The sequence below is a fragment of the Girardinichthys multiradiatus genome, chromosome 4, assembly GCF_021462225.1.
Source record: "Girardinichthys multiradiatus isolate DD_20200921_A chromosome 4, DD_fGirMul_XY1, whole genome shotgun sequence".
NCBI lineage: Eukaryota > Metazoa > Chordata > Actinopteri > Cyprinodontiformes > Goodeidae > Girardinichthys > Girardinichthys multiradiatus.
The window spans coordinates 29265595-29286841 of record NC_061797.1 but is presented as its reverse complement, the minus strand read 5'-3'; the positions used below and the strand labels follow the sequence as shown (position 1 = coordinate 29286841).

The 21247-nt window shown below is 40.8% G+C and overlaps 1 protein-coding gene across 4 annotated transcripts in view; it reads right to left on the bottom strand.

Annotated features, from left to right (window-relative positions):
• The window catches only part of nedd4a (NEDD4 E3 ubiquitin protein ligase a), a 58996-nt gene extending 41172 nt beyond the window's left edge, over positions 1-17824 (bottom strand). The window contains exons 1-3 of one of the 4 annotated variants that reach the window (XM_047363309.1): positions 17547-17824; positions 14997-15070; positions 14331-14357 (exon numbers count right to left, since the gene is read on the bottom strand). In XM_047363309.1, coding sequence (XP_047219265.1) covers positions 14331-14357; positions 14997-15070; positions 17547-17597 — 152 coding nt within the window. In that variant the 5' untranslated portion in view covers positions 17598-17824. The remainder of the gene's footprint in view (positions 1-14330; positions 14358-14996; positions 15071-17546) is intronic. The other 3 variants (XM_047363310.1, XM_047363311.1, XM_047363312.1) reach the window with 3 other exon arrangements.
• Positions 17825-21247: the final 3423 nt, after the last annotated feature.

The following is a 21247-nucleotide window of genomic DNA, read 5'->3' as shown; positions in this document are numbered from 1 at the left end:
GGAATTATCTGGGTGATCTTACTGACGAGTTAGATGGTGACAGCATTTCGGAGTTTGCATCGACAGGACCCAAGAGTTATGCATACCAGACCAAAAACCGTAAAAATGTAATGATACGTGCTAAAGGCATCACTCAGACGCATGAATGCAGCGAGAGGGTCAATTTTGACAGCATCAAAGGGCTGGTCGAGGGCTACTTACAGGGGTCAAGTGAGGGTGTCATTGAAATCCCTCAGCACACGATCAGGAGGGATAAAAAGAGATTCCGTTTGACAAACGCGACATTTCTTAAAAAGTTTCGACTGGTGTATGATAAGAGACGTCTTTTTTCTGACGGGACAACTCTGCCTTTCGGTTATTAGAGTTGAGGAAGAAATAAAATAAAAAGTCACATGGATTTACAGGAGATTGATTTTGATCCTAGATTTAGAGTCCCTTTTTCATGTATGATAGTTGGACCCAGCGGCTGCGGGAAAACTTTCTTTGTAAAAAGTATTTTACAAAACTGTAATCATGTCATGGATATTGTTCCAGAAAATATTGTATGGATTTACACATCTTTTCAACCCATGTATGCTGAATTGCAGAAGATGAATAAAAATATTACCTTTGTGGAAGGATTGCCTCATTCTTTTGAAGATGAAAACCTGTTTCCTCCTGATCAGAATCATCTGATTATTCTAGACGATGTTATTGCTCAAGCCTCAGATGATGAAAACGTGATGAAGGTCTTTACCCAGTTTCGTCACCATCGTAATATGAGTGTTATGATGTTGACTCAGAATGTATTTCATCAGGGAAAGTTCAGTCGCACTATTAGTTTGAACTGTAATTATATGGTGTTGTTTAAGAACCCGAGAGATAAGCTGCAGCTGAATATACTAGCCCGCCAAATGTTTCCATCTCAAAAGGGTCTCTTCTTGGAGAGTTTTGAAGACGCAACGAGAGAAGCTCATGGATATTTAATCATCGATTTTACGCCTACCTGCCCAGAACATTTCAGACTGAGGACGGGGATACTTCCTCAGCAGTGGCCTGCTGTGTACGTACCCAGAACAAAGTAAGTCATCATGTCAGCGCGTATAAAAAGGAATTTACCATTATTCAGAGCATTGTACCAGGCCTGTCCACAGAAACGTAAAGATATTCTCGCACACTGCTCTCCCGACTTTATTCAGGCTCTGTGCGAGATTGCACTGAATATCCTAAAAGGTAACATTAAACTATCCCCCTCTCAACACCGACAATTGAAGAAACAAAGAAAAATCATCAGATTGTTGGGTGATAAAAGAACCGGGATAAAAACTAAACAGTTGGCTCTCAAAAAGCAACGAGGTGGTTTTATTCTGCCCATCTTAACGGCTCTTGCACCCTTGATCGGTGATCTAGTGGGTGGAATCATCAGGAGATAATGTCTCTCAGAACATCGCAGAAGATGTTTCTCATTTCCCCTCATCAATTCAAGCGTCTGACCCAGTCAGACACGTCCATCAGACAGACGGCGGAGGAGAATTTGGATGCTGAAATGAGAGCGATATTAAACGAGCCGGGTTTGACTTCTTATGAAAAAATCAAGAGATACGATGCTCTTCTCCAGAGGTATCTGACTTTACTTAAGCAAGGTGTCAAAGAAGAAAAACAGCGAGTCAGTTTAACGCTGCAGCGTGACACAGAGGTTCCTGAACATGAGCGGTCCCAAGAAAAACAAGGCCCAGGGCAGGACGAGGCCCCTAAGGATCAGGTTCTTACGGAAGTACTGAAAAGCCTTCCTAAACACAATCGTAAAAATGCCGAGTACATTTTGAAGAAATTATCCGAAAGAAGTGAGAGTTGGACTTCGCGAGGTGAATTTGTATTTAACGGAAATATTATAAAGGGGTCCCACATGATTGATTTGTTGAAAAATCTCATGCTTCCGTTTAAAAAATCTGGAGCATCACAAACCCGAGGATGGTCTGATTTTCTACACTCCATGTCAGAAGTAAACATCCCTATATCTTCAGTCATTAACCCTTATGCTCGTGAAGAATATAGACGTTTCAAAACAGAGGGTACATCGATTGAAAATGGGGGTACACCCACCAGCGTTAAGCAGAGTAGAAAAAGAAGAAGAAGAAGGCAGATAACTCATTCTCCCTACTGGTCGAGATCTGAGCTGGAAGATCCAAAAAATGCTGATGGGAGATCAAAAAGGTCTCTTCGTAAGACGACACTACCACCCCGATGGATTACATTTTCACCATAAACCGTTATAAGAAAAATGAAACATGTAGCCTATTTCTTTTTATTCAATAAAATATTTATTGATTATATTTTTCAAGTCTAACTTCGTTCTCTACTTCACACACTAACATATGATATCATTACACAAATATTAAATCATAAGAAGAAAAAAAAAAACAAACAATGAAAAAAAAAATAAGACATTTTAAATTCCATAACAATCCAGAAACATCTCCAAAGAGCATGTTCCGTGAGTATAAAATGTACAACTTTGATTAATGACACATTTCTGATATTTTTTCACAAAGTTAGATACCATTAAATCATTCTTAATCACATCTCCGGTGTATTTCGACAACACTTGCTGCATTGATAATCCGCACGCTCTATGACATAGATAAAAAATGCAATGGTGACCGCACACAGTGGACAGAGTGTTTTGAAGCTGATTATTATGATACAATATTTTTGAGGATCTGTCTTCTAAAAATGTTACGATGCTTGACGGGTAGAACTCGAAATCCGGAGAGAATCCATAAGAGTCAAAAAAGCTGGATTGACCATTCTCATCCAATGTCAGAGCTAGCCAGTGTTCCCCCGGCATGTGTGAAGGATGTGTATTCACGATAAAGTAGGCCGGCCCTGGGAATTTGTCAGCTAGCAGCGGCAGCTGGTCGCACGGCCACACACCGCAAAACAAATCTCCCAGCAGATGACGCATCAGGCTCTCAATTTCATGATTATTCATGTCTGATTAAATTAATAATAATCCACCAGCACACGCCTCTTTGAATCAATCTCTAAAATAGAGTCATAACAAGCGTAGATGATCAGCGTGGTGGTATATGGCAACGGGTTTCTGAAGCGCATTTCCAATCTTAAATTCCCACTGGAAACTGGAGATAGAGCATCTGTGTCCTCGCCCGGGTTAAGATTAAATGTGAATAGAGAGTATCCTTGATTAAATTCCTGACGTGATATACTCAGTGGAAGATCTTTTAGATGTTGTCCTGTAGCCGTAAACAAGTTGTAATACTCTCTCACTGAATGACCTTGGTCAAAATTTGGCTGGAAGGCTTTAGCAGGAATTTGTCTGCCATCCTTACACAAAGCTAAATATTCCATATCAAAATGATTAAAGTCAAACGGATTGAGATTGCGTGTTCCTGTAAAAGCGTCATGATCCAGTAACGCAATCACCACATACTTGGGAAAGATGCCTAAGAAAAGATTCTCTTGGTTGCATACCCTTGAATTTTCAGGGATGGAATATGTTTTTACATTCACACGTGAAAGTGGATACAGAGCATTTGCTTTCATTAAAGCTGAAGCGTGCCCCAGTCGTACAGCTGGAGAGACAGTAACTTTTTTGATAAAAAGAGATGCTCCTAATATCCTGAGTTTGTAAGTGGAGTCTCTTGCGGCCATGAGACAAAAGGCATCGTTGGCTCTTGTAAGTTTAATTTTAAGGTCAACAGAGTTTAAAAGAAGTCTCTCGCAGAAAAATATGTCGGCATGCAGGGGGCCTAGGAGATGTACCTCCCTGGAATTTGCCGTAAAGCCTGCTCTGCTGTTAAGACCTTGGTTAGGGCCGTTAGTTGTAACAATAGAGTTCAGAGCACCTGCAGTGTCTTTATAAAAAAGACCGGAGCTAAACTGGGTTTTTAAAGAATCCTCAGAAAAGTTTAACAATGTCTCAATCATGGCTCTATATGGATGTGTAGCGCTGGATTGTGAAATCATTCGATCTCCGAGAGTGACGTCACACTGACTGAAGATGGTGTTTAACGGGTAGTTGATGAGCCCTACAGGTGCATCATCTGGCAGGTTTGTTCCATTCTCGTTAGTAATTTTCACTCTGAGATGCAACAGCGTATCGTTGAGATCCAGATACTTTTCTCCGTCTCCCGGAATGAAAAACTCGATCGGCCCTCCATCAGTGATTGCTGATAAAGGCTGGATCTCGGTGTAAATTTTATCTTCGATCGATAGCTGCGTCATCGGGGCAGAAAATAAGTCCAACTCTGCCAGCGTGCACTCTGATGATTTGTTATGTAAAAGAGCCATTATTTAAATATATCAAAACTTGCGGATGACTTCCTTCCTCTTCGTTTGTCAGCTGCGACTGATCTCCTTTTTCGCGTTTGTCGTTGTTTTTTAACCGTCCTTAAACGATCACCAGGGGGTCTTGTTCTGGGTCTTTTGGATAAAACCATAATTCCTGAACCTTCTTGACCGTCGATGTGTGCAGAACCACTCATTTTACTCACGGCTCTACCGATGACATCCGAAGCGATATTTGATGCAGCCGTTTTAAGATGGGGTTTTGCAATTGCAAATCCTTTTTTAACCAGAGGGGATACGAAGCGGAATAATTTTGAAAATAATGATCCAATTCCGCGTCCGTACATGACCGGGGCCCCATAAAACCCTGGCAGATTACCGCCTGATTGACTTACATAGTAATTTACAAAGCGATTTGGATCACGTCTCAGACTTAGATGTGCCATGTTCTCTCTTGCCTGCTTGATGCAGTGTTGAATGACCAGCGTAATATGAATGATAACCAATCAATCTTAGAGGTTATATACATATCTCTGGAATAGTTTATACAAATAAAATTTATCTCAGGCTATGTTGTGATATCACCGGTCTGAAGTGTAGTCTTATGACGGTCTTTCCATAGACGAAATTTACAGGAACGTTTTGGTCCGATTTAATTTCTATATTGATATTTTCAATATGTCTTCTGGAGACTGGAAGGTAGTGGGCGGGGTTAAACGTCTGAGTAACCATATCACTGAATGTGCCTTGTACTTTGACGGTCCGCAGTAAAGGTGCAAAAGTGTCGCCTACTATTTGTGGGCTGACCACGTCGCTGTAACAGTATAGGTGATAGAAACCAGCCTTTATATCCGCCGGAAAAGGAGCCAGTTTTGGTTCAGAAACATGAATCCATTCCCCTGGTTTCACGCCAATCATATAAGCTAGAGTGCTGAAGAAGCGTATTTCATACGGACTATTTGCTTGAAATGCAAATCTCTTTTGAACTTTGCTGAATTTAATGCGTAAACCCGATTTCAATTTTTCGAAAAACATGTCCATCTCTGTCTCGAGTTGAACAACGCTGTTATAGTAGCCACTTCTGATCCTTTGCGTATTGATCTCCACATCACCAACCTTCCTCCATTCAAAGTAGGCATCATAATCCGGTAAATTATGCCATGTATGAGGGTATGAAATCTCGGCTAATGCAACCATCCATTGGCCTTCTAAATCAATATGTTGAGCTAAATTTACACGGAAACTTGAACTGGTATTATTTTTAAACACTTCCATGCTAGCATTAGATGGAAGAGTAACGTAAAAGCCATCATCCTCTACCTGACGGTTCATGATGCTGTGTCAACTGTGAGGTTTAGTGCAAACCTTTTTTATACGTTTCGAAGTTCATCAAACTTGATCCAACTGTTGAATTTCTCAGGCCAGTTTTTCCAGCTTACAAAAACCTGTTTGACTCCCTTGACCGTACGTCGTTTTAATATTTTTTCCACTTGATACATCTTGTCGTTAAATATTTTTACTTTTTGAAGTTCCTCAGCGTAAAAGGAACCCTCGATAGGTTCTCCATCCAAATCTTTGAGTTTGTATACAGGAGGAGAACGGGGTATCCGGTCATAGACTGTAAACACTTCATCCGTAAAACTCTGTTCGTATTTTTTGTCAAACACTCCACGGACCTTGGATATTCTGACAAGATCCCCTTGTTTAAACGTTGTCACTGAGTCCTTGCAATATCTGTTGGACTTGACATCATACAGATTCTGAAACACTTGAAAGGCATTTTCAGGGGTCACTTCCATAGGGCTCATTTTAATGCTGGAGTGGTAGGAATGGTTGTAGCTTCTAGCTAGGTTTTGCAGTACATCGACGTACCGCCGGGTATTGTTAGCTGTAAAATATCTCCACATCCTTGTTTTTAATGTGCGGTTAAATCTCTCGATCACTGAAGCTTTTGCTTCACTCGCTGTGGCAAAATGTTCAATACCGTGTTTCTCCATTAAAACTTTAAATTTCTTGTTAAAAAATTCTTTACCGGCATCAGTCTGAAGTTTTTTGGGAATCTGGCTTTCTGTAAAAACTGATTCAAATGCCTTTACCACCTCAGCGGCTGTTTTCCTCTTCAAAACTCGTACATACGCCCTTTTTGAAAAGATGTCAATGACTGTTAATAAATAATTATAACCATCATTTTCCATGGCCAGAGCTTGCATGTCACAGAGATCAGCCTGGAACTGCCTCAATGGTCTGGTGACAAAAACTCTGTTTCTCGGGAACTTTATTCTTGCAGGTTTATGTAGAGTATAGGTATCTTCTCCTGATAAAAAATCTTTAACTTTTTCAACCGCAACCTTCTTTCCCGTTTCATCTTGCATAACCCTCCTCAGCCTATCTACACCCCCAAAACTTCCCGGATTTGAAGGGCTATAATATACTTTCTTCATCAGCCGTCTTCCTGCCATCTCTGCCGATTACTTGTTAAATAATGAGAAAAAAACACACAGGAGGGTAGATTTATCCTTATTTTTATTTTTATTTTTTATTTAATATAAACAAAAAACAACCAGAAAACAAAATCAGATAAAATGCAGATGAATTCAAACACTACTAGCTTTTTTTTAAACAACACTTTTTGGGAAAGGTTACTATGTTCCTACTTTAATTGTATTTAATAGTAAAAAAGAAAAAAGAAGAAAAATCATATAATGCAGATTAACTAAAGTACTGGAATACTAAAAAAAAAAAAAAAATGATACAACAACAAGTCATCAAACATGTGAGATCAGTTTGTCAGTCCATAGCACTCTGAAACAGAGTTAAGTTGTTTGAGATGTTTCTCATCGACCATGCGATCATAAACGTGCGCTATTGCACTGTGGATGCCTTGTACCGATTTCAGTTCATATAAAACCGTCTTGGCAATCGTCTTCACTCTGAAGTCATCCGCTTGTATGCTTCGAAGTACCAGAAGATTCTGAATAGCAGGAATGAGTTTGGGGGTTACGAGTCGTCGTACGATGCGTTGAAAGTTGACTTGGTAATAATCCTCCCCCAGTACCTCCAGGCAATGGTGTTGACGCTGGCTTGGGTGGTTCGTTATACATCCATAGCAGGTTTCTCTGAGATAGTTCAAAGAGGTTATGTTGAATAAATGAAGTATCGCTGTTTTCACCGTATTGATGAGGGTGGTTGAGAACCAACCGTCAATTTCGTCCTCCTGGTTACTCTCATCCTCTGCTGAAGGCTGAGGGTCCTCCATCGGTTCCAGGGTTTGTGTAGGGGCTTCGGTAGAGGGTGAGTAGCCGGTGGCTACCTCCTCCTCCACGACCACCTTCATGTCTTCAGGCAGGACATTCGCGTCTACAGACTCAGCCATGAATAGCGGTGATGGTGAGCAGAGGTCTGGAGAAAGCGGTAGATATTTCATGTTGTATCCTGTAGGTGATGCAGGACTGTAGTGGTTTTCTGAGAATGAGGATGTTGAGGTGGATGGTGAGAAGAGGTCAGGGGAAGGCGGATGATATGGTCCAATGTTGAAGCTTTCATCGTGCTCAGGAGAGAAGTGGATCTCTGCTCGGTGGTTGTAGAGATCCCTGTATGGTGTCGGTCCACTCATTCTCATGATACGATTCTCAGTGTCTGTGAGCTTGCAGTTATCCCCCCGTATATATATCATAGGAAGGGGCGTGTCCTCAGAAGAGGGTTCGTTCTAAACGTAAAACAGGAAACGTCAGCGTTTTTTTCACTGACATGACATCGATCCAACTTCGTGACTTTTGGAAAAGGTCGGAAAGACGATGTCCAATTTCACTCATCTTCTCTGCCCAAGCTTCAAACGGCAGAGCCAGCATTGTCTTGAATACGCCGCAGTCCTGATTGAAAGCCTCCAACACAAACAGATCTGAGGGACTCGTCCGGTTGTTCCTGCGTCTGCTTGCCCGAAAAGACCAGCGGCCATTTGCTGTGGTTTTTGACCCCCACACTGCGCTAAAGAGAGGTTCTCTCTCAGCTATTTCAACATCGGATGGTATATGAAACATTCTCGCCCGTTTTACAGGTCGAGGAGACAGTTCATTTTCTTCTTCTTCTTCTTCTTCTTTCTCCCTCTCCTGCCTTGAGACTGTTTCAGGGCTATCATTAAGGTGCGGGATTGCAAGCTTTAACACAGCCCAGTCGCTGTGGGTGAGTGTACACAGAGCCAGTGATCCATTAAATACCTCGTCTTGATCCAATTGATACAGGCAAAGCTCTCCTATTTCATACATGAAAATATAACCCCAGCTGCCAACCAGGCCATATGGCTCCAAAGACCATTCTTCCTGCAGAGTCTTGAACGGGGGTCTTTGTACCCTGCAGATGTAGTATGTTGATTTCTTAGGAGCATTCAATTCACGGGATGAATACTGGTAGACGGTCACTGGGGTTTCGCACAGAACTGACATACCTCTTGGCCGAACCGAGGTCTGATTTTCAACCATGGTTGTTGAAGTTGATTTTGGATCCTCATCATCGGTAGAGTATGTCACGACGGGAATTCCGATAGGTATCTCCGTTGAGGAAGTATATGATGCAGTTGCTTGTTCATCATCATCATCTTGGCACGCGTTGCGTTTCTCCTCCGCTTGACGATAAACTCTCTTAACTCTAGCCATTGTTGAACGGGTGTCCTTTTTTTTTCCAACGAATGCTGCATGTAAAGTGCAGAGTTTTATCTCTGTATTTAAAGTAAACACTAAGGCACGCCCTATTGTTTTCATTGGGTTATTCAAGGTTTAACGATGCTTACAAACACACCCCCCTCTATTTTTAATTGGTGCTGATGCCAAACAGTTTCCGATAATACCATATTTGTCTTGTTCTATTTATAACAAACACACCCCTGTGTTTTAATTGACTCATTTAAGGTATTGCCCCTAATGACGACAACCAATCAGCATCCACTGTTACGCCCCTTGGACACACCACCTGCTTGACCACGTGACCTCCTGCCCACGTGGCAACCACATGGCGCCCATATGCCCCCCACCGGAAATCCCGCCCTCACCGGAAGTCCCACCCACCTGTCAAAAAGTTTGATGAAAGGGTGTACTTAAATTCTCTTAGGGCCTCCTTTTGCGGCCAATACAGCGTCAATTCGTCTTGGGAATGACATATACAAGTCCTGCACAGTGGTCAGAGGGATTTTAAGCCATTCTTCTTGCAGGATACTGGCCAGGTCACTACGTGATACTGGTGGAGGAAAACGTTTCCTGACTCGCTCCTCCAAAACACCCCAAAGTGGCTCAATAATATTTAGATTTGGTGACTGTGCAGGCCATGGGAGATGTTCAACTTCACTTTCATGTTCATCAAACCAATCTTTCACCAGTCTTGCTGTGTGTATTGGTGCATTGTCATCCTGATACACGGCACCGCCTTCAGGATGCAATGTTTGAACCATTGGATGCACATGGTCCTCAAGAATGGTTCGGTAGTCCTTGGCAGTGACGCGCCCATCTAGCACAAGTATTGGGCCAAGGGAATGCCAAGATATGGCAGGCCAAACCACCACTGATCCACCCCCATGCTTCACTCTGGGCATGCAACAGTCTGGGTGGTACACTTCTTTGGGGCTTCTCCACACCATAACTCTCTCCTGGATGTGGGGAAAACAGTAAAGGTGGACTCATCAGAGAACAATACATGTTTCACATTGTCCACAGCCCAAGATTTGCGCTCCTTGCACCATTGAAACCGACGTTTGTCATTGGCATGAGTGACCAAAGGTTTGGTTATAGCAGCCCGGCCCTGTATATTGACCCTGTGGAGCTCCCGACGGACAGTTCTGGTGGAAACAGGAGAGTTGAGGTGCACATTTAATTCTGCCGTGATTTAGGCAGCCGTGGTTTTATGTATTTTGGATACAATCCGGGTTAGCACTTTTCTGCCTACTGCTCTGGAATTTATGGACATTCTGGTCAAAGGTGCGCTTACCTTTGTTCACGCGGTGAAACGCCGGAAGAGAGGGAAACGGGCTGGGGTGCTGGTACGTCTTCGCCAGCGTGGACTACGAACACCGTTACCTGGAATATTTCTCTCTAACGTGCGCTCACTTCCCAACAAAATGGAGGAACTACAACTGTTGTTGGGGAAAAACAGGGACTTTTATTCATCGGCAGTTTTGTGCTTCACGGAGACGTGGCTGTGTGGATTAATACCGGACTCTGCGCTGCAGCTGGCAGGATTCCAGCTCTACAGAGCGGACAGAGACACGGAACTCTCCGGCAAAGCGAAAGGTGGAGGAATCTGTTTTTACCTCAACAGTGGTTGGTGCAACGACGTGACAGTGATTCAGCAGCACTGTTCTCCAGACCTGGAAACCTTCATCATAAACTGTAAGTCTTTCTATTCCCCCCGTGAGTTCGCTTCGTTCATCCTGGTCGGTGTTTACATCCCACCGCAAGCTAACGTGCAGGTCGCACAGCGCATGCTCGCCGACCAGATACTGAGTGTGGAGCGGACCAACCCGGACTCCTTAGTTATCGTCGTTGGCGACTTTAACAAAGGTAATCTCACCCACGAACTCCCCAAATACAGACAGTTTATAAAATGTCCGACCAGAGAGGACAACATTCTGGATCACTGTTACACCACCATCAGAAACGCTTATCACGCCGTCCCACGTGCTGCACTGGGCCAATCCGACCACATCATGGTCCACCTGATTCCTCCATACAGGCAGAAACTAAAGCTCTGCAAACCTGTTGTGAGGACGACAAGGAAGTGGAGCAGTGAGGCTGTGGAGAATCTCCAGGCGTGTTTAGGCTGTACAGACTGGGATGTGTTCAGGACTACTACCAACAGTCTGGACGAGTACACAGAGGCTGTGACTTCCTACATCAGCTTCTGTGAGGACAGCTGTGTACCATCATGCACCAGGGTGAGTTACAACAACGACAAACCCTGGTTCACAGCTAAACTCAGAAGGTTAAGACTGGATAAGGAAAAGGCCTTCAGGAGTGGGGACAAAGACATATACAGAGAGGCAAAGTACAAGTTTGGCAAGGCAGTGAAAGAGGCCAAACGACTGTACTCTGAGAAGCTCCAAAACCAGTTCTCAGCCAACGACTCTGCGTCTGTCTGGAAAGGGCTCAAGCAAATCACCAATTACAAGCGTGGAATCTTTCCGCTTCCTGGGAACCATCATCTCCCAGGATCTCAAGTGGGAGCCAAACATCAGCTCCCTCATCAAGAAAGCCCAGCAGAGGATGTTCTTCCTGCGGCAGCTGAAGAAATTCAACCTGCCAAAGACTATGATGGTGCACTTCTACACAGCCATCATTGAGTCCATCCTCACCTCCTCCATCACCATCTGGTACGCCGCTGCTACAGCCAAGGATAAGGGCAGGCTGCAGCGTGTCATTCGGTCTGCTGAGAAGGTGATTGGCTGCAGTCTACTGTCGCTCCAGGAACTGTACACCTCCAGGACCCTGAAGCGGGCAGGGAAGATTCTGGCTGATCCCTCCCACCCCGGTCACAGACTCTTTGAGACTCTCCCCTCTGGCAGGAGGCTGCGGTCCATCCGGACCAAAACCTCATGCCACAAGAACAGTTTTTTCCCATCTGCCACCAGCCTGGTTAACAAAGTCCGGAAACCACCCTGACACTCTCCCTTTCCCCCACACCCCCCCTTTTTTTGCTGACAGGACACTTGTAACTTGTAACTCTATGCATTACATTAACGCTCAGCTTGGACTCCTGCTTTACTTGCACTGCTTTACTTGCACAATGATCACCTGCACTGTTGTACTGCTCTTGCATCTTATACTGCTCTATATTTACTCTCACTCACTTAAAACTGTGCACATATATTTATATTATATTGTAGATATGTTTATACTGTTTAATTTGTACTGTATTGCACCGACTACGCCAAAACAAATTCCTTGTATGTCCAAAAACGTACTTGGCAATAAAGCTTTTCTGATTCTGATTCTGATTCTGATTCTGAAAAGATAACTGTGCAAATGTATTCAGTCCCTCTGAGCCATAACTAGTAATAACTAGTTACATTTACTCAGTTACTTGTACTTGAGTAATATTAATTTGAAGAAACACTGCTATTACTTGAGTGAACTTTCTGGCTACCAAACTTGAGTTACTTAACTGAATGAAGAACAAACACGTTTTAACCATAAATGTGTCTGTGAGACTTCTGGTTTGTAAAAAAACCTTCATTGTTCAATTTTATTTTCAGTCTGGTGAGCCTGTTGAGTCTGTTGTTATTTTGTAATAATGTGATTTATTTTTACAAATGCTTTTATTTTATTATTCTTAGCACCAGAACCTGCACATAATTTTATGTTTTGTCTGTATGATTACATAATTTTCACAAATTGAATCAGGTTAAACAGTACTAATCAGTTCTTAAGTAGCCGCTTTACCAAATTTTGTTTTTAATCTATAACTCCAGTGTTTTTTTTGGGTGACTATTTTTTACTTCTACTTCAGTAAAATTACATTGAAGTACTGCTTCTTTTACCTGAGTACAGTTTTTGGCTACCCATCTCTCTCTACCAGTTCTGCAAATCTAGAGACCGATTACACAAGCTCAATCAGATTGAATCGAGTACATCTGTAAAAGTCAATTTTAAGCTTTAACAAAGATTCTCAATTGGATTTAGATTTGGACTTTGACTGGGCCAATTCTAACAGATGAACACGCTTTGATCAAAGACATTACCGCTCTAGCTGCATTTTAGGGGTCATTGTCCTCTTAGAAGGTCAAACTCTCTCCCCCTCTTAAGACTTTTGCGACACCTAACAGGTTATCTTGCAGAATGGCCCTGTTTTTAGCTCCATCCATCTTCCCTTTCAACTCCTACCAGTTTCACCATCCCTGCTGAAAAAGCACCCCAAAGAATGATCCTGCCTTCACCATTTTTTACTGTGGGGATGATGTGTTCAAGGTGATGTGCATTTTGCTTCTTCTGCCACAGGCTGAAATCTTCAATTTGGGTCTTATCTGACTAGACCTCTAAATTGGAAAGCAAAGGGCGACAGTGGACAGTTGATTGTATGTAGTTTTTGTAGCAATTCCTCATACAGAGCATGCATTTAGCAACAGTTCACTAATTTGGTGACTTCTAATGTTTGTTTACGTAAATAAACTGGATCTGCTTGTTTTGTAAATGGTTATGAGACAACATCAGTTGTGAATCAACGCTACAGGAGAGAAGTAAGGGTAACAGCAAGTGTACTGATTGCCCACTTTTACTGGATTGCCCTGGATTTTATCTCAGGTTATCAGAAAAAGCGGACTGAATACAAATGCATGCCAGAATTTTTTGTGTTCGTTTTTTTTAACTGAAAATCCTGCATAGTATATTTTCATCTACATCACAGTTTTATGTAAATCTTTTACATGAATGATCTACAAATCTGTTTCTACAAAGTTTCAGGTTCACTTGTGACAACATTTGGAAAGGTTAAAGGGTTTATGAAAACTTTCAAAAGGCGCCAGTTGTTTCAGACAAAAGCCATAGATGAAAATTCCCAGAACAAAAAATAATGAAATACAAAATCACCATTTTAGTCTTGAAGAGGTTTAAATTAAACAACATAAAAGCAATAAAAGGAATGAAATGTGTTAGTAACCCACCAATGTTTTACCAGAAGTATCTTCACCAAATATTGTAATCACACTCATTTAGTATATTCCTGAGGCATGTTTAAACCTAACAAAAACATAATTATACATTTCTATGTCTGCTTCTTTTTTTGTGCTCACAGCCTGAATTAAGATTAACAACAAAAGCACAAAAATTAATAATTGTAAGCAGGATTTTTAAAAGATGTGTTCCTGCACCTTTTAACAACCCCAGTTGGCTTTTAAAGCCTGGAGATACGACACAAGCTTTTAACCAAAAGCTGTACACACTGACTTTATTATGATATGGCCTTATGAAGAAAGTCTGACAGCAAACTTCAGGTAAAATAGTGAAGAAGTGAGTAAATGTTAATGTTATTACAGCAGTCTATAGTAATATACTGGAGAATGTACTTACAGAGTTACTGAACTGGCCTGTTGAAACCTTGTCAATTAAAAAAAGAAGGTGAAGGTGTAGGTGAGTCACTACCATGCTGGGATTTTGTTTGAATTGCTGCTGGCTTTGGGCGTACTTGCTGTGGTAACTGAACAGTTAAAAACCTGAATATGCACATCCCAACTGAATTATAAAAACACAACACTCTGATTCATAAAAGCAGCTGACAGGTTTCACCAAGGTCTTCTAGCTTCCAACACGAGACAATCGTCTGACGGGTTTAATGATATTTTAGCAAGAAAGGTGGAATAACTTGGGGAATAAAAAAAAGTAAAAATTTGTCTCAAACAATCTCAACTCGTTGATAACAAAATATAAGCTAATAACATTCTGAAAATGACCAAATTGCCAACACCTTTAAGGGTCATTTATTTATTTAATTACCTAATTAGGAATCGTCTCCGATTTTCTGATCCTGGAAACTAAACAGATTTGTTGTTTTAATGCTCTTCAGTTTTACTGTTTAGTTGATTACTTTAAAACTAAAATTATTAAATTGATGCATCTCATTTGCTTCTAAACTATGACTCTTTACTGGTGTGTGTCATGGTCATGAATATCTTTCGGTTTATTATCTTCTGTTTGCTTAAATATTACATTTAAACAATAAGGATGTACAAATCTTACCTGGCTCCCAGTATATCTTTCTTGGCCAGTCCAATTCCAGAAATGACTTTCACTTTGACGATTCTGGATTCCTGCTAAATAATAATAATAAAACAAACAAAAAAGACATTCAAACAAAAGTTAAAGCATGTAACTGTGACAAAGTAGTTACTGGAGTGCTTAATTAATTCAGGGCAATCATAAATTTACTAAATTAGGTTTACCGGTAAAAAACCAGCGAATTTAAAAGTTATTTTCATCTAATTTTTGAGTTCATTGCATTCAGTGAGAGAACCTAAATAAAAACAAAACAGAGCTCTATTACTTCTAGGAAGCCAAACTCAAATTAAAACAAGCTAAACTGATAATTACAGACAATTGACAGAATTATTGGATTGAAATTACAAAAATTGGGGTGAACAAATTTAGGCCAGATTAGCCATGTGTATCACATAAAAAAAATAATAAAAAAAATCAGCACAAAATGAATAATTACGTTGGATAAAATATTCTTAAAACTCAACACATACCGATTAAGAAGCTGGTTCAAAGTTTATGAGCAGTGGAGCAACTTTATTTGTTTTTATGTCTGCATGTATAGTTGGTTCTATACACCCTCATGTGTGATCAGATGGCTGTGATTGTCTTGTTTTGCTGTGATTTAAATTTTCTGATGTCGTATGAGGTGTTACAAAAGTTCATGGTTCATACCTGAGATAAATGTTCCTGTATAAACCCCACAAAAAACCCACAAACAGCTGTTGTTGGCGCTACGATGCGATTATTTTTTAGCTCTTGGCTGCTTAAATGAAAGATAAATGATTTTTTTTTTTATCTTCAAGCGATGAAGAATCATCTTGCACCTCAGATAAAGTAGGATTCATGTAATTGTGAAGAATAAGCTCTTTTATACTTTTATAAACCAGTGGATATATAATCTTAGCTTTTTGTAGTGGCACACATACAAAGCTTATACGCAATGGTACTTTAAAAGAAATATACTCCTTAGGTGTGTACAAAAAAAGAAATCTGAAATAAATACATTGTACATTTAACACAACAATTAATAAAACAATTAATAACTAGAACTTAAGATCCAGGGCATAAACAATGTTTTCGCTTGAATATGATTCAGGTCACGTTGTATCAAAATGTTATTTTTATTCAAACAGATCAGATTTATATACATAAATATGTAATCAAATCAATCCTATCATTTGGACAGATTAAAATTCTAATAAATACATTCAAATTTGACCCTTTTAACAATACAACACAGTCAAGTTCAGTTTATTATGCCAACAAGTTTTCTATCCACAGAAGGCCAGTGGACTGCTTCGAGTCACTGACTTTGCAGCAATTCCTTCTCCTCAGTAAGCATGGGGCGACAGTGGACGGTGAATTGCATCGAGTCGTTAACTTTGCAGCTTTTCCCTGACATGGAGCATTCATGTGGAGAGACTGGAAAGAAGCACCTCTCTTTAACAGGAACAAACCTCCAGTAGAAAACCAGCTCAGGGTGAACAGCCAGCATTCACAACCAACTGGGGTTTGAGAAGATGCCCTGATCCAGGAGTACTTTCTATAGTGAAAATAAAGCTAGGAGCAACATAAAGCTATTGATGCTTTTAACAATAACATAATGTTCCTTGATATCCATCTTGGCCTCCTGATTATTTTGGGGGAAAGTCAGTACATTTTACTTTATTTGAGGTAGTTTGCTCTTCCATCTTCATTTTAGGTGATTTTACCATGTAGAAAGGTGGAGCGTAAAAACAGTCAGGATACTTGAAATACTTCTTTTTACTTCAAAAAGCATTCACAGTCTGAGAGCAGTGATTTACATAGCCTACACAGAATTCACATTCACAAACCCGGTTTGTCTTACAGGTTCTTGTGCTCCAGGGCTCTCTGGTGCCTTGGCTCAGGTATGTCTACAGGTGTGCAGCAGAGACCAATAGCAAAAGGAGCCCGGTTCGTGGAAATTGTAGAAAAAACCCATCTAAAGTAGTGTAGATTCACCATGTCTCCTATCTCAGGCTTTCCTCCCACACAAGCATTGTTTAGTCCGCGGGTGACGTAACATCCTGACAGCGCTTGGCACCTCACAACATTTCCCCCTGATAAGCCCAGTCCTGGTTTTCCATTGAAGATTGTGAATCATCATGACAAGATGTTGCGATCAATCCCACTGGTTTGACCCACTGTAATGGGTCTAACTCTGTGGAGGTGGGCGTGTGAAGCTGCTGTTTAACACAAAGCCTGCTTTAGCAAAGTTTGTTGTGTTTGCGTGCTGAGAAGCAGGAAGGTAGGCGTTGACAGCCCACCCGTTTTCCTGACTAACTCTATTTAGCGTTTAAGTAATTATATCGATTTTTTTCTCATATTTTCTCTCTTATAGCTGACACTAAACCGCCCAGATCGCAAGTAAACCTGTAGCTGAGTTATAGCTAACCGGACGCTTCCAGTGTTTTTCGCAGAATATGGCAAGTAGTTTGCTGTCAAACTGTTAGGTAAGATGAGCAGCCTCGGTAACTGACGTTCAGTTTAGTTTAGTTTAGTTTAGTTTACCTCGCCTGCCTGGAGTCCTCTGATCTGAGAAGCAGGGACAGCAGCCATCATGAGATCCTTCTTCTTCCTCCCAAAGAGCGACACCAAGAAGAGAACAACCAGCAGCCAGTCCTCGGTGCTCAGGTGTTCCGCCTCTGTTAGTCCTTTCCGACTGACAGGTTACTACCGTAAACCAGATCGAGTGGATAGTTGTGACATACATCGTTGTAATCAGTAGTCCCCATCCTCTTCCCCCTCCTCCTGCTTCCTCCCCTAATTTTTTTCACTGCCGCCGAAACAGCCATGTATGGCAAGTCGTTGTGATATTTAATTCAACTACAAAACAACTACAGTACTTCTCTTGGCTAATTCCTACACAAGTTCATCCAGTACAAGTCAAAGGATTGGACACACATTAGTCATTTAATTGATTCTTCCTGAAAATACAACATTTAATGTCTTAGAAAATTAGAATTTTGCATCAAGCCAATAAAAAACATTTTAATAAAGAAATGTGGGCTTAGTATATATTATGTATTATATTATTATATACATTATATATATTATTGTATTATATATTATATATTAGTACCTGCTTTAAGGTTGTAAATTTCAAAAGGTACTTTTGGTCTGACAAACGAGGCTCTATTTGGGTTCCTTTAGGGAAAGCCATAACTTATGTGATCTAAAATGTAAATACAGGTCCTTGTCAAAATATTAGCATATTGTGATAAAGTTCATTATTTTCCATAATGTCATGATGAAAATTTAAGATTCATATATTTTAGATTCATTGCACACTAACTGAAATATTTCAGGTCTTTTATTGTCTTAATACGGATGATTTTGGCATACAGCTCATGAAAACCCAAAATTCCTATCTCACAAAATTAGCATATTTCATCCGACCAATAAAAGAAAAGTGTTTTTAATACAAAAAACGTCAACCTTTAAATAATCATGTAAAGTTATGCACTCAATACTTGGTCGGGAATCCTTTTGCAGAAATGACTGCTTCAATGCGGCGTGGCATGGAGGCAATCAGCCTGTGGCACTGCTGAGGTCTTATGGAGGCCCAGGATGCTTCGATAGCGGCCTTTAGCTCATCCATAGTGTTGGGTCTTGAGTCTCTCAACGTTCTCTTCACAATATCCCACAGATTCTCTATGGGGTTCAGGTCAGGAGAGTTGGCAGGCCAATTGAGCACAGTGATACCATGGTCAGTAAACCATTTACCAGTGGTTTTGGCACTGTGAGCAGGTGCCAGGTCGTGCTGAAAAATGAAATCTTCATCTCCATAAAGCTTTTCAGCAGATGGAAGCATGAAGTGCTCCAAAATCTCCTGATAGCTAGCTGCATTGACCCTGCCCTTGATAAAACACAGTGGACCAACACCAGCAGCTGACACGGCACCCCAGACCATCACTGACTGTGGGTACTTGACACTGGACTTATGGCATTTTGGCATTTCCTTCTCCCCAGTCTTCCTCCAGACTCTGGCACCTTGATTTCCGAATGACATGCAGAATTTGCTTTCATCCGAAAAAAGTACTTTGGACCACTGAGCAACAGTCCAGTGCAGCTTCTCTGTAGCCCAGGTCAGGCGCTTCTGCCGCTGTTTCTGGTTCAAAAGTGGCTTGACCTGGGGAATGCGGCACCTGTAGCCCATTTCCTGCACACGCCTGTGCACGGTGGCTCTGGATGTTTCTACTCCGGACTCAGTCCACTGCTTCCGCAGGTCCCCCAAGGTCTGGAATCGGCCCTTCTCCACAATCTTCCTCAGGGTCCGGTCACCTCTTCTCGTTGTGCAGCGTTTTCTGCCACACTTTTTCCTTCCCACATACTTCCCACTGAGGTGCCTTGATACAGCACTCTGGGAACAGCCTATTCGTTCAGAAATTTCTTTCTGTGTCTTACCCTCTTGCTTGAGGGTGTCAATAGTGGCCTTCTGGACAGCAGTCAGGTCGGCAGTCTTACCCATGATTGGGGTTTTGAGTGATGAACCAGGCTGGGAGTTTTAAAGGCCTCAGGAATCTTTTGCAGGTGTTTAGAGTTAACTCGTTGATTCAGATGATTAGGTTCATAGCTCGTTTAGAGACCCTTTTAATGATATGCTAATTTTGTGAGATAGGAATTTTGGGTTTTCATGAGCTGTATGCCAAAATCATCCGTATTAAGACAATAAAAGACCTGAAATATTTCAGTTAGTGTGCAATGAATCTAAAATATATGAATGTTAAATTTTCATCATGACATTATGGAAAATAATGAACTTTATCACAATATGCTAATATTTTGAGAAGGACCTGTATTAGGGCTACACTAGTTATTTTCTTCAATTTTGCTTTCGTGTCTGTTATTTTCTTCTCACTTTCCTGGTGAATAGGAGTCTGTATCCCACACTTATTAACTAATTTTTATAAGTTTTTTTCTTTCTAGCACCTGATGTGTGAGTTTGATACTGTCTCAATCATGTTTCCTGGAAAAGGAAACATGAGTAAGTGGATTTCCAAAGCAACATGAGTTCAATTACAGTGGAAGACAAAAACCCTTTGAAGAAAAATCTGCAAAGTGATTTCCAGTCCAAACAATACATGCTGGTGACCGGATGGTTATTTCTGATAATATTATGCTGGTTCCCTGAGTCTCACAGGAACCCTTGTTTTCAGTCCGATGGACAGTTTGTATGCATTGAAAGGATAAGAGTTTGTCTTCTATTAGGAACCTGTATGTTGAGCACTAGTTTGCTTAATTTGCCTTCCTGGAGAGGACATTTTAAATACCATCCACCCTTTTTCCGATTACTTGCAGGTAAGAAATAATGTCTGCATTTCCACATTTTTAAAACTATGCCTGGTGATCACACATTTTATAAATTATTGACAAGCAATCCAGCATCTAAACATTTTGTTCCTAATTTATCAATCTGTTCTCATTTGGAAGCTCCTACTTCACACATTAAGGATTCCTGGTCCTTTGAAATTTCAGATAAGCGGTGCATTTTTCAGAGTTCAGCTTGAACAAGAGGATTTCCACCATATCCCCTAAATGTGATAAGTGTTAAATAAGTCATGGGATGTTAGGGCATATTTTCTGACCTTGCCAAAAGTTCAGAAGATTTTGAGATAACATCTTTGCCATTTCTGTTTATAAAAGACATTTGTCTCCAGTTCTTCACCTCGCTGTTATCAGTGTTTGTGAAATTTTGTCAAAGCTAAGGAAAGATATAAACTTTTTATAAAACTTTCATGCACTAAACATCTTGTCTAAGTCTCATGAAAACCCTTTTTAGTGCTGCTTAAGCCTAATCTTTACTTAAAGAGATCATACATATTCGAAGAAAATAAACACGATTTCATATAATTTAAAAGCCTTTTCCAGCTGAGTTGGGAGTCATATTTTCTATGGTCACATAAAGAAAATGACACATGCAGCTGAATGTATTCCAGTGAGTCATTTTGAGATAATACAGCTGTCTGTGGTATTCTGAAAATGTACTTATGATGTAAGAAAATGAAATGGGCTTGATTAGCTGAAGCTGTCAAACATTATGAAGTGTTACCACTTAGGTGTAATGTCCTAATGTTTTGGAAACAAATGAGCTAAAAGATGAAGACAACCTCCTCAGTACCTCCTCTTATTTCAGCTGAGCACCTCAGAAATAATACTGAATCCATAATAGGAGATAGTAATCACTAACTGCACCACACAAAGGAACAAAA